General features: G+C 38.9%; 1 protein-coding gene across 1 annotated transcript in view; it reads right to left on the bottom strand.

Annotated features, from left to right (window-relative positions):
• LOC117171951 (CUGBP Elav-like family member 4) overlaps positions 1 to 10,913 on the bottom strand; it is a 92,674-nt gene extending 81,761 nt beyond the window's left edge. The window contains exons 1-3 of the mRNA XM_033359635.1: positions 10,865 to 10,913; positions 8,763 to 8,771; positions 4,692 to 4,817 (exon numbers count right to left, since the gene is read on the bottom strand). Coding sequence (XP_033215526.1) covers positions 4,692 to 4,817; positions 8,763 to 8,771; positions 10,865 to 10,913 — 184 coding nt within the window. The remainder of the gene's footprint in view (positions 1 to 4,691; positions 4,818 to 8,762; positions 8,772 to 10,864) is intronic.
• Between the last annotated feature and the right edge of the window lie 2,132 nt (positions 10,914 to 13,045).

Below are 13,045 nucleotides of genomic sequence, written 5' to 3' on the forward strand. Positions count from 1 at the left end.
TGTAAAATTCAATTTCACATTGATGAGGACTGAAAACGACGCAGCTTTCATCGCTTAAGTCTAATTACAGTGGCACAAACATGAATAGAGTTTGCGGAATGTGTTTGATTTGCGGTTTTAACACAACATTTTAATTAGAGGAGAGGTCAAACGCAGGCACCATGTTTCTATCTGAAATGAGAGTTACGGTGTCAAAGTAGGGTTGTTATCACATGCAGAAAAATAGTCAACAGAAATTTGAACGACAGTGTAATCAACTTTTTTAATCAAATAGTATAATTAATCGATTAATGACTGTCGTAATTTTGAATATATGCTTCATATATTTTGCTTAAAGAAAAGAAGAATATGCATCACATCGGGATCGAAAGAATATATAGATAAATTGGTCAATAATTTCTTGCAAATTTCTAAACAACAAATCTATCCCATTTATATATCAAATTTGATAATTTCTCACTAAATTTCAATAAATTTATATTTACACAAACTCTAAGTATAAGGATTGGTACACTGAAATCGAGATATTAATAAGGCACACAACTAGAAAATTAGTTTTTCCTTTAAACTTTGAACTAAAACTGCATACAGAATTCAAAAACCACAACTACCTATAGTAATTTTTGTAGAGTGCACGTTAGTCAAACATTCACAGACCACATGTTGTGTAAAGAATTTATAGATAAAACTAAGTGCAATGACTTTTTATAGTGAATTCGTAGGCCAAATTAGGTGTCCAACAATTTTAGGAGAGATTTTTGTGACAGCAGAAGACAGAATGTCATTTATAGTATAACTTTTACAGAGGAGGAGATCCGTCAGAAGGAAAAAATGGGTGCGCTTTCCATCCATCATAAATGTAGAAGCTTCTAACTGTGAACGTGAATGCGTTTCTCGATCGTGGGCTTTGGGAGCGTCGGAGTAGCCTGTTAAGCTGCCTACCGCCGGTTATTCGATAACAGGATGCAGGAAGCGAGGGACGCGTCGAACGGGGTGGGTAATGCACGAATGTAAAGGTTTATGGCCAATATGGCGTATTTATGGTCGACGGGGAAAAGCTGCTCATCGGAAGGGACGAGTAAGCAAGAGTGGTAAAGATATTTATTCTCGACGGACCTGCTTGCGAGTGAAACTCGGCGACGTTCTTGATATTGACGTTGCAGGGCGTAAGATGTGGTATACCACTAGTAGATGGTCCTCTTGGTACCCTTTTCAGGATCTTTTCTCTGAGATGCTCGACCGCGACGCTCGACGGTAATCGCATTAATATAAGAACGGTAAATCTCGCGGGTACAATGGTAGCTTATACTCCTCCGCAAGGGCTTGTTCGAACAATGCCTTCTTCAGTATTTTCAACGTTTCAGCCACGATCCATAATGCACTTTGCAGAAGAAGGTATACCAAATGACATTATTTTTAGGAATCGTAACTTTATCTAGCTTGTTTCGAATATTAGCCAATTTCTTTTTATGAAAGGGGTTCAAGGGATAGTGGGAACAAATATTTTTTTCCCTTTGTTGCACAGAAAATATGAGCACTAAACTCGTACACCTAAGTTGGAATACTTTACCCTACTTAGTGCACCAAATTTGTACAATAAACTTGCTAGAGCACGAAACTCGTATACGCCCTTTTGCTTGCTTAATTTACAGACATCCGCCAAACATCTCTTACAATTTATTTGTTAAAAACTTGTTAAGATAGAAAACTTGGGGCGTAATGCTACATCAATCTGCTTTTCGGACTGACAACGAGGAAATCCGACTGGTAAGGTATAGTATATCGTGCTGTAAATCAAGCTACTTCGTCTCGTGGTTGGGTGTCGCACGAACCAAGTATTTATTAAACGTTTAGCTCCTAAATCCTCGGCACAGCTGGGTTCAAAATGTTTGTACATATTGCAAAATAAAGCGAAACAGAGAGAGAGAGGGACCCAGGCCCTCAGGGAGAGGATTAGGTTGGACATATTGAGAGCTTCTGTCCAAAGCACCCTCTGTTAGATTCTCTGGCTTAGTGTGTGTGCTTCTGTCGGTGCGTTCGATACGCGCAAAGGTAATTCACTAGCGTGAAGGCGTATCTGTACACAGTAGCGCTTCGATACCTACTTAATTACATTGTTTCGCTACGCTCCACCTGGTTGAACCACTTTTCCTGCAATTGCGTTACCAAGGAAATACGAGAAGGTTTTTCATGCTAAATTGCGTATTCCGGTCGTATTTAACAACTCCTGGGAAACATTGCACAATGAAAAATGGGGACTTGGAAAACCTGCGGTTTCAAAGTTGGTGGAGAGCAAACATTTTTCACACAGTTTTTATAAACAGATTTTTGAAAAGAGAATATAGTTTCAAGGATAGAGTGAAGGCGAGCATATTTGTGATCAATCTCCTTTTAACGAAGTACCGTTTGATTTTAATTCAGTTGCACTAATGATTGAAGAAGAAACAGTCACCCAGAAAATTAAAAATCGGAAGGAATGAATTGCTTGAGAACTTTAAAAGATGGCTGACTACTAGCACCGTGTTGTTACAGCTTTATGCGCAGAATTGTTTCAAGTTCTCGCCTGCATTTATATGTTATTGCAGAAGAAGTGTATTCGTAACATCCATGATACTAGTTCATATCTCACCTTCTCTATTCTTCCTCTTGGCTCCTTGAAACTGCTAGAGACAACCCTTGAATACTATTTCGTTCAATTATTCATAACAATTTTATAATCTTCTTAGCTCCGTGAATTATTGCGACCCATGCAATTGAACTAATACAGTTGCATTTCTGTTTTCTGTTGAGACAAGGGACGTACAGACAGGAGTATTACAGGACTCGTCACTGCGGCGAAAATAGGACAGATGAGTTGGTTCAAGTGGCGCTGAAATGTTTGAAATCCCGACGGAGCAAGAGAAAAATAATTGGAGGAAGTTTGTCGTTACGGGGAAAAATGTAAAGCGGTGCTTCGTCGACAGTTGACCTCCTTCCTCCCAAGGCGAATCGCGAGTTTCTCGTTACGGAGATACTTCGATGGAGCTCCACCTTTGAATCTCTGTCGCATGTAACCTTCCGGGAAAATTGTGGGAAATACGAACATGGCCGGCTGGCCAGATGCCGATGCAATAATTAGTTGACCCCGTTGTTTGGTTACTGCAAGCTCGTTGCGACCTTTATAGTTTATCGTACTGACCGGAATAATTTTCAAGCGTGAAAAAATGTATATGACTGCTCATTGCATAACAAAATGACACTGAAATTTTACTACGTTTATTTTCATAGCAGCATGCGTATATAATTCTGGGACACCTTTTACTGGAGTCTTGACGACTAGAGTTACAATAGAAAACAATGAAAAAATTAAAGTTAGTAAGGAGTCAATCAGAATGGGTCTTTTAAAGGAAGATAACATTTTCGATGGTCCTCGTCATAGAAGACTTACGAACTATTAAATGTAAGAGCTTTTTCATCCATATTCAAATCCGGATTTTGATTTAGTTTGACGAGTTGGCTCCACCCTAAATTGAACACGTAGCATAAGGAATTAAGGAACGAACGTGTTTCCAGAGGAGTTGCAGCAAGGGTATCGACCAATATAACTTCTCCTGATCTCTCCATTACATGGCGGTATGAAACTCGCTGTGATGAAACGTGTTTCAAAACTTTCGGTGGAATGAGCTGAAGACGAGGGATGTATACCTGGAGGTGTATAGAATAAACGATAAGGTTTTTTCTTCATAAAAGCAGATTTACATCATCTACGCTTTCTTATAATGTAAGTCTCCACGTTCGACGATTTTAGTAAAGAGTGAAAAAAGTGAAAAAATAAGGTTTCGTTTGAGTATTCTTTTACGTGGCCTGATACCATGAATCAAAATCTTATTAAGTACCGAAGTGAGTTTTGCTTCAAAGGGAAATTTAATTACGTTCGCGCCTCCTGCCCAGTCTGGTTTACGTTTCCTCTTCTCGTCATTTCTCTACTTCATTCTGGGTTACTTAATGTTTCTTGGTTGTCAATAAAAAGGAAAATTCTGTCATCAAAGAGTCCCCTTTATAAAGTTAGTTGCCTCTTTAAATCTTTCCCGGAATGAATTTAGAGAATATTAAAAGAATTTCTGACTTATGCTGTATTATTATAAAATTTGTCAGTGGAAAAGGATGGATATTTTCCCGTTGAGATCTCTGGAGATAGAATGTTTTAGTGTTTTTTACATTGCTTGCGCACTTGGTGCTTGAATAAAAATATTTATGTAAATTTCTCTCTCGTCCGGCGGAAATTATTGCTCCTCTTAGCATGCAACTGCCTAGCACTCAGCTGCCCCACCCAAACTAACCTAACTGTTTCTCTGCTGTATACAGTGCTGACAAATATTCAAAAGCAAGGGCGATTATATTTTCCAGGTAGAGACCAACCCAACGAGGTAATTGCTTTCTTTGAGCGATCGCAAGGTACTTACATTCTTCTTTCTTGTATTATTTTTAATTTCACTAGCTTCACTACTTTGCCTTTCTTAAAGGTTTATTCCGTAATCATCCAGACACAGTTTTCCAATTATAATGCAAAGGGATTTCAGTATCTCATCTAATTTTCTTTGAGATAGAAGAATCAATTTCAAAAAAGGTTGTTATGGAAAGATTGATCATGATAGTTGACGCTCTGCTTGACTTTTAACATCGGAAATGATGTTATAAATAAAAAATCTTACCTTTACTTGTTCCGTCAGGTCCACGAAGTATTGTGCACTCCTCTATTGTACCAAATGCAGAAAACAACTGTCGGACATCGTCTTCTGTCTGTTGCTTGCTGAGCATACCCACGAACAGCTTTCTGTCTATAGGTTGGAAGAAAAGAGAAAAGCGTATTGTTAGGAGATTCGGTTACCAACAATGGCGAGCCAGTTAAAGAAAATAGTCTGGCGACTAACACCAAGAACGACAAAGGTACACGGTTACACCACAGCATCCACCATCCTAAGGGGAAGGAGGTAGGGTAAGTAACATATGAGCGTCTGGATAGGTTACGCATCGCTTGCGACGCGTACAACACACTCCAGTAATTACGAAAAATATACATCTAACACCAGGGGCTGTGTGTGTGGCAACGATAATAATAATAATAATAATAAACTATAATAATATAAAATGATCACAATTACAATAATAAATAACCAATCAATGTCAACCTAAGACCTACACCATAAGCCGAAGAAACAGGTGGAACGGGAACGCGGAAACCGGTACGAAAAGCGACTGACTACTCAGAACAAAGTTCTTCTCGAAGGTCTTGGATACACTATATGATTCCCAGTTCCCAAGTCCATCAAAAATTTATTTGAGATCTAATCTCAAACTTCAGCTAGGATCTAGAATTCCAAACAGAAAATATTCTTTCGGGAACCAGAATATTTGGAATCAAGCATGCAGTGTGTCTGATAATAAAAAAAGAAAAATTAAAAACATGTATCTATCGAAGCACCTTCGAGGTGAACTTTGTTTTTTTCTTGAGATTACATCTCTTAGAATCAAACGCCCATTCAAATATGACATAAATAAATTCTAATTTTTAAGAGCACTGCAGCTATTTCTAACTTCAGATTCGGATTGTGATTCTAATTTTTTTTTTAGATGAGGATGGTCCCTTCAGTGCCAATCGTTGAAATTGTTTCCTTATCTGTAACTTCACCAAATATTTATGGGCCTGATTTATTTTTAATTTCCTTTTTTTGAGGACGCATCTTTCTGGTTATTTAAAGTAATTTAGTCAGCGTTCGAGCGAAGGTTATTTAGAAATATCTGCACTGGGCATGTTTTACACTTGTTGTAATTTTTGTACGATGGTGTGAGTGTGCTAAAGTGACCAGTGGCGGTGATGGGAGTAGAAGGACAGCCGCGATGGAAAGTGGCAGGAAGTGGAAATTCCATAGAGTCAAAAGTCTAGGTACAGCGAGAAATCGTAACTCACATCATAATTAGAAAAAGATATATGTACAGAGGTGATAAAAAAACAACGACAACGAACGAGACAATACATCCAACGAGCGAGCCACTATATGGTCACAGCTGTAAAGAGCGGACAATGAACGGGTGATACTTTTCGCTGGAGGTGGCGATTAAGTTGGATCCAGGAAGGATAGAGAGAGAGAATTTCATATTAAGATCATTAGCTAACATGAAATTAAGTCCAATTACAAAATCTATAAAAGCGAAAGTTTCTCATCACTTAAAAAATTTTGTGCACAATTTGTAAGATAAATCTTCCAATTTATAAGCAGAAGTAGGAAGGTAGGCTTTACAAAAATGGGAGAGGATAAAGGGGCAAACACTAGCGAGCAGCAAAATGAACTTTGCACCAAACTGTGCTTGAATCAGCGGTGATGGCGTGATAGGAAGAATATCCTTTTCTCTTTTCTCTCTCTCTCTCTTTTATATTGTCACTTTGTGGAGAAGAAGAATGAAGGTCTGAAAGGAAGCTAGCTATCTCCTGGAAGTCGAAGTTACCTTCAGCAGCCGCCACCGGTGCCTCCTACTTCCAGAAGATGGCACTGGCGCTCCCGTCGTCCATCATGCACTCTGGAATACAGAACAGAAACAAAGAGATGGCAATGGGCCAAAGTACGGTGGTCATCAGTGATCAGGGTTTGTCGCTCGCGATTCCCGAAATGGTAACTGATTTGAATCGAAATGTTCATCCTAACTTAAAATATACAGTGCAGGATATTTCTCTCTATTCATTTTTTAACTAGATTTCTAGATCAGACCTACTTCTTATAAAACCCCCATCGAAACTCAAAAAATGTCTCAATTCTTTAATCAAAAATATCTATTTAACACTATAAAACAACCTTATGTCTCAATCAAATTTTTAATGAATTTCCAAGTGGGCTTTCCTACCTACAATTCTTTTTTTCAATTCTACTTGATGCATCCGATAAGATCCTGACGGCTATTATTATTTTTTTTATAAGGAATAAATTATATTTAAAGAGATTGACAGGGTTTTCTCCTACAGATATATTTTCCGGAATGCTAACGTTATATGATACGAAAGGTGGATAAAATAAAGGTGTCTCATGTACGTGACGATGTCGACATCTCATTCCGCGAAGTAGCACCCTCTCTGGGCTCTAGGGCACATTTAAGGATTTGTCTCGGGAAATTAGATTCTCGCCTGACTTGCAGCATCGTCTTGCCCCTGCCTCTCTTCAAAGTCGTCGCACCTTCTCACAGACAGAGCTCTTCTCTTAGCCCCGGGTACTTTTCATTGAACGCCTGCTCCATTGTGCCGCCGAGACTGCCACGAGCAAGGAATTGGACCTTTGTCGTTTCGCAAAGTATTAACGCCTCCTTTAGGCCCTATCGCCCAGAAAAAATCTACCCCCGGGAAATTATGGCTTGACAAAAGTTTTTGAAAGAAGAGAAAAGCATCAAAGTGATTGAAGAATTTAATCTACACTAGTCTTAACTCAAGTTTGTGGCTTCAAGCGATGATAAAGAAAATAAACCAATAAAGAGAAATAATGTATACAGCTAGAGTGAAATAAATTGGCACGCGGTGAGAAAAATAATTACTTCGTGAATAAGTTGAGGAAGAAATATAATGTGTTTGGGTTTTCCGAACAAGCAGCGGTCTTATCGTAAAAACTTTCAAGCGAATTAACGCATGTCGAATGGATGAGGGATTCTAAATGGTGAGCAATTTCCAGAAGTGAAACTAATGTTTTACGTCAGCACTTTATCTTCTTTCGTTTGGCGGTCTCCGTTTCCTCCTTTCTTTTATTCATTGAGAGCTTAGTAACATATTACATTTTAGGAGCTGTGATAAGTTAAATTCTATAATTGATGATGCGCATTCACATTGGGATTGCAGATTCAAATACAAATTTGTAAAAGGATTGAAAATTACGCAGGTAAAACAGGCAGACAATAGTTCACAGGAACGATTTTAAAGTTGGTAGTGGTGTCAGTAGAATGGGAGGTGATATTCTGCTGCCTTTATCCCGAAGAAGTAGTGCGAGTGCTGTTAGTGGAGACAAGATGGCTCGCCGAGGGATCGAAACTTATATCTACTTGCTCAACGAGCTTTAGTACAGCTCCCACTCACCTTATCCACTCCAGAAAACTTTACCGAAGTTAAACTGCGCAAGATGCGCATTTCTCAAATCCCTACTGACAACCTTCACTTCGACGGTTCAAGAAAACAAGGTCGCGAAGAAGGACAAGCCCAGGCAGTGGGTATTGGCCGATTAAAAATCTATTTCTGACCCGAAGGGATAGAAACACGGAAAAAACGCGACTGATGACCCTCTGAAATTTTTTATACCGGGTTCGTCCGAATTTTGTATTTGGAAAACAACCTTGTGGGAAAATGCGAATGCAAGCAGAAGATAGGGGAAAAAGAAGATTCTCTCCTCGTCCTCTGTCAAGACTTAAGTGTACTTTCAATCATCGTTGAGATAAAAAGAAATACCTTATCGCGCACATCTTTCGACAGGGGATAATAACAAGAAGAAGCGATCAATATAAATAATAGTTCTAAAATAAAAAGCTGAAATATTTAGGTATTTAGGTTTGGAGAAAATTACAATAGGAATGTTTTTGGCTATTCGTAACAGACACCGACCAAATATAGCTAACGAAGTACCGACTTAAAGCATTGCAATTAAAATTTGATCCGTCCTTTGTACTGCTAATAGGACATTACTTCGTGGATCAGAGGCGCGTTAAAGTGCCATCGCGATGAGAAGGGAGTGATGTAATTAAGCTGTGCGGCGGGTTACCAAGATGGCCTGTAAAGGGCAGTCATTAACGTGAGAAAAGTCGACGAATCGCTTGAACAATGAAACCTCTTGTGACGAGGCGATAGAGGAGATTCAACGTTTGGCTCTGCAACTGAAAGGAGAAGATCTTTTTGCGATCCCGTCATTTCAGGAGCAAAGAGAGAAAGAGAAAAGGCTTTGTCTACACTCGAACAATACAGAAACTGAAACCTCCAGACTTTTCGTCCAGCTTGTTAAATTTTGATGAACTTTTAAAACTCTATTAAGGTTTTAGTAGACTAAGAGTGTATCTGAAGCAGCCCTTTTTTGTAAATCAGAAATAGAAATAGAAAAGGAACAACATAGACTAAAGAGGAATCAAGGTTATGGGTGACACCATAGTGATAGTTGGATTAGAGAAATGGATAGGATCAGGAAAGATGATTCAAAAGCAGTTAGTCTGGAAGCAGAGGCGAAATTTTTTTCGAGAATAGAAATAGAAATAAGAACAAAGATTGAAGATAAATTATGTTTACACAACTTTCCAGGAATAACCATTTTTGTCACGAAGCTTCTCAATTAGTTTTGAGTATCTTGATTTGGCTAAAAGGGAATTAAGGGAAATGTGTCAAGATCGAGGGATCAGGAATGAAGTTCGTGATCGTTTTGCAGAGAGGGGAGATTTCCCGAAAGGGAATGCGTGGTCTGGTTGACGGTGTCGTTGAAGTTCAGTAACCCCTGATTGAACTCTCCTTCTACGTGGATACAGCATCTACATAGTTATACAGCTTCCGCAGCTCTGGATCACTCCGCTTGCATCCACGTCAAGGCAAGGCTTTGTGGGCCGTGCCGAGGCGGGCGACCGGAGATTACAATGGCATCTCCTCGAGATTAGCATATGAATTACGTGACTCCTCTCCTGCCTCCCGTCTATCCCCGCATCATCATCTCGCTTCATCTACGTCCAAGCAAACTACTAAGGACTACGGAAAGGATCATGCACAAGAAAGACGTTCGGGTTAGGAATGGATCTAAATTCTGTACGGGGATAGCCAAAGTGAATGATGAGAACAGGGTCTCTTCGAAGATTAGGAGGATTGAGGCTGATCTTCTGCCTTTCATTCGGATCGCGCATTGCAAGAAAGTGTTTTCAATTCTTTGATCCTTTTTAAAGAAGTCCTGCGATTTATATTCCATTCGAAGAGAGTAATATTCGAGGAGAATAAAGACATTGTGGTACAGTGAATGCACATCATCTTCGGTTTTGAATAGCTACCTTTTAACGATCTGCATTTCTGAGGAAACGTATACGTCAAATACTTAGGTAATGTAAGGGTAATGTAGTACACGAATTGTATTTGAAAATTGCAGTGAGAAATAGAAAAAATAAGATGACAGTTATTTCTGAAACTAGTTTATGCACACTCTGAGAAACACATCCCGCATACGTACAGTCGTTCGTCTGAACCTTACATAGCCCGAATTTGTCTTTTTAAAAGTAGGAGCCGTATCAGGATCATTCATCGGACCTAAACAAGAAAATGTCTAGGTTAAATCCTTAGATAAATATTGATCGGATGAATGGGAAAGATAGAACTTTTTATTTGTTGAAAAGAACTAATGATGAAACTATTTTATGATGCAATATTAATATCTATCTCCAGTAATTTTGGCAGTAATAAAAGTCGAATTTACAGACGTAAATGTGAATAATATTATTGACCCGAAAATTTAACTGGGCACTGGATTACGTGAAACACGACCGTTCATCATAAACTTGTCAATTTTATCAATTAGGGTTGTTGATCAAGCACTTTGGCTACGCTTCAAAATTTAGGGATGAGTCTCGGAAACCTAAGGGATCCGAAAATAAGAGAACCTTAGAATGAAAATGTATTTCGGTTACTTGAGAAAAAATGTCTATAGTGAACAACTTTGTGTAATTTGTTTATTGTTAAAAAAACTAAAGGAAGAAAAAAATTCTAGATGAACGATCGTGTCTCTGAATTTCAAAGATTTTCCCATCAGGTCTGAAAATAAATTTAAATTATACCACGGATTCGAGAAGTTAATGGGGACGAAGTTTTCTTTTATTAACGATTTAGTGAATCGCTTGTCCTCACCTCCGCGGTTTTCACTGTCCGCTGGCTTCACTTGAATAGGACGGTTCATCTGAAACAGAAAACAAGGTAATTTTAGAAAGTATATCAATAGAATTTACTGCTTTCGAAATATGGTACTCAGCTATTAAGTGGAAAAATACATTTGATGATAAAAGGGATTGACCTGGGCCGAATCAAAGACATGGAATTCGCTTCAAATCTGGAGATGTTTCTTTTATTTGAGCAATTCCTTACCACGCTTTTCGCTACATTTTCGATCACCCAGAAGTGTTTTCAGTAGTGGAATGAAGGAGGGAAACACGAAGTACAGTCTGTAGGATTTCAAATGTCCAGAGTGTTTCGGAGCATGGGAGTATAGTAGAACGCTATTTGTTCGGTTCGTAGTGTCCGGTAGATATACGTCCACCCTCGTCACTTCGCCAGAGGACTCTGGTGCTGACAGGGTCGGCTGGTTGCCGGGAAATAGGAAGGAGAATTCTTGCTTTGGACTAGGAAAGCCGTCTGCTCTCTCGTCCCGACCCTCGGAATATCCCATCGTGCGAGTTCTCTCCGACTGGCTCCCGAGATGGAATAGATCGTACCGAACAAATAACATTGTTTATTTGTCAGATGGGTTGGTTGGCTAGTTGCTCGTGCAACTGGAGAATCCTCTTGTTGGGTAGAAGATGCATGATTCATGACGCTAGAAATAGAGGTCGCTTCCCGATTTCCTCTATCCCTTTCAAAGCAACATCCCATATTCTACAGGTTCCTGTTATCCCACTCGTTCGACTCCTGCTGTTTTTGCGCAGCTAATCTTCTTCTCACTGTCATTGCATCTTTTAATAATGCTCGGCAATTGCTCTGTTCCATACTCTTGATGATATTATCTGTAGAAAGTTTAAGTTTAAAGTAAATATTTTTTGTCGTGTGCGATCAAAGCTTTAGTTCTATGCATAAAAGTTACTGAGGTATTTCCTATTCCACTTGTGGCAGGTTCAGTAAACAAGAAGGAGAACGGTCTTAGTGAAACGTGCATGTGGATTTCAGACTTTAGACATAAATGTTTTAATTGTTGTTTTTTTTTGTTCACTTCATGCAAATATCATTTCGAGAGATAAGGGGAATAAAGAGGGATTAAGAGCGCTTCCTCTTTTTTCTAGTATTTATTGTTTCGTTTGGTAAAATACAATATTCTGGGAACTGTTGTAGTTACAGATAATTACCTATAACTACGACACTATTATAATTTTACTGATATAACTAAGAACATAGTAACAGTAATAACAGTAAAAGTATGATTGGAAAATGAAATATATCTAATAAATTCTTTCTTCCAAATATAGTTCAATATAAAGACCTTTCTTTTCAATGTCCCCTAGAAAGTGGAAACGAAGTACTCATCTTATATTCCCCTCGAGTAAAAAGGGTATTGGAAAGGCAATTCTTGGATTAATTAATTAAAGTATCATTAGGTGTTATCGCTTTAAATAAGCCACACCTGTCGATTCGAAGCCACGTACAGGTAGAAGCTTAGAATCGAGGAAAGTTGTCGCAAACATGCAATCGTCAAAAGGCGACTTGGCGGGTGAAAGGACAGGGGGCAGTTTCCCGGCAATCAGACATTTAATATTCCATGGTGGTTATTACCGCCTATTCACTGTAAATGTGGTTGGGAAAGACACAAAGGGGTCGTAAGAGGAGAGAGGAGAGAAGACTTCGCAGGGATATAGAGTAGAGAGTGAGAGGTCTGGAAGCGAGGTCACTTTCAGCATTGTCCACAGGCCAGGAAATTAAACTTTGAGCCAGGTATTAGCCATTAGGCGTTTGTTGTTACTCCTGTCGTCAAGGAGACTTCAGTTCAGTTAGATAACGGAACTCAGATACGACGCCCCTCTGTTCTCTCCTGGGAAGTTTAGCCTAGAATGCATCGTGTAAATGTCTCCTTAGACCTTGGGGACATGTTCCAGTCAATACTAATTATAGTGATCACCAAGCATGAGCCTAACCGTATGGATTGAGCTCTGATGATTTAACTCAGCACCTTCCTTAAAAAAGGGATAAAATAAGACTAAAATTGATACAAGCTCGAATCTTGTATATAATTATAAAGAGTTTCACCAGAGACACTTAGGAAGAGACCACGTTATTAAAGTTATCTTTTCTGCAGTAATTGGATGTCGATCTGGCAATTGGCAATGG

This window comes from Belonocnema kinseyi, chromosome 4 (assembly GCF_010883055.1).
Source record: "Belonocnema kinseyi isolate 2016_QV_RU_SX_M_011 chromosome 4, B_treatae_v1, whole genome shotgun sequence".
Lineage (NCBI taxonomy): Eukaryota > Metazoa > Arthropoda > Insecta > Hymenoptera > Cynipidae > Belonocnema > Belonocnema kinseyi.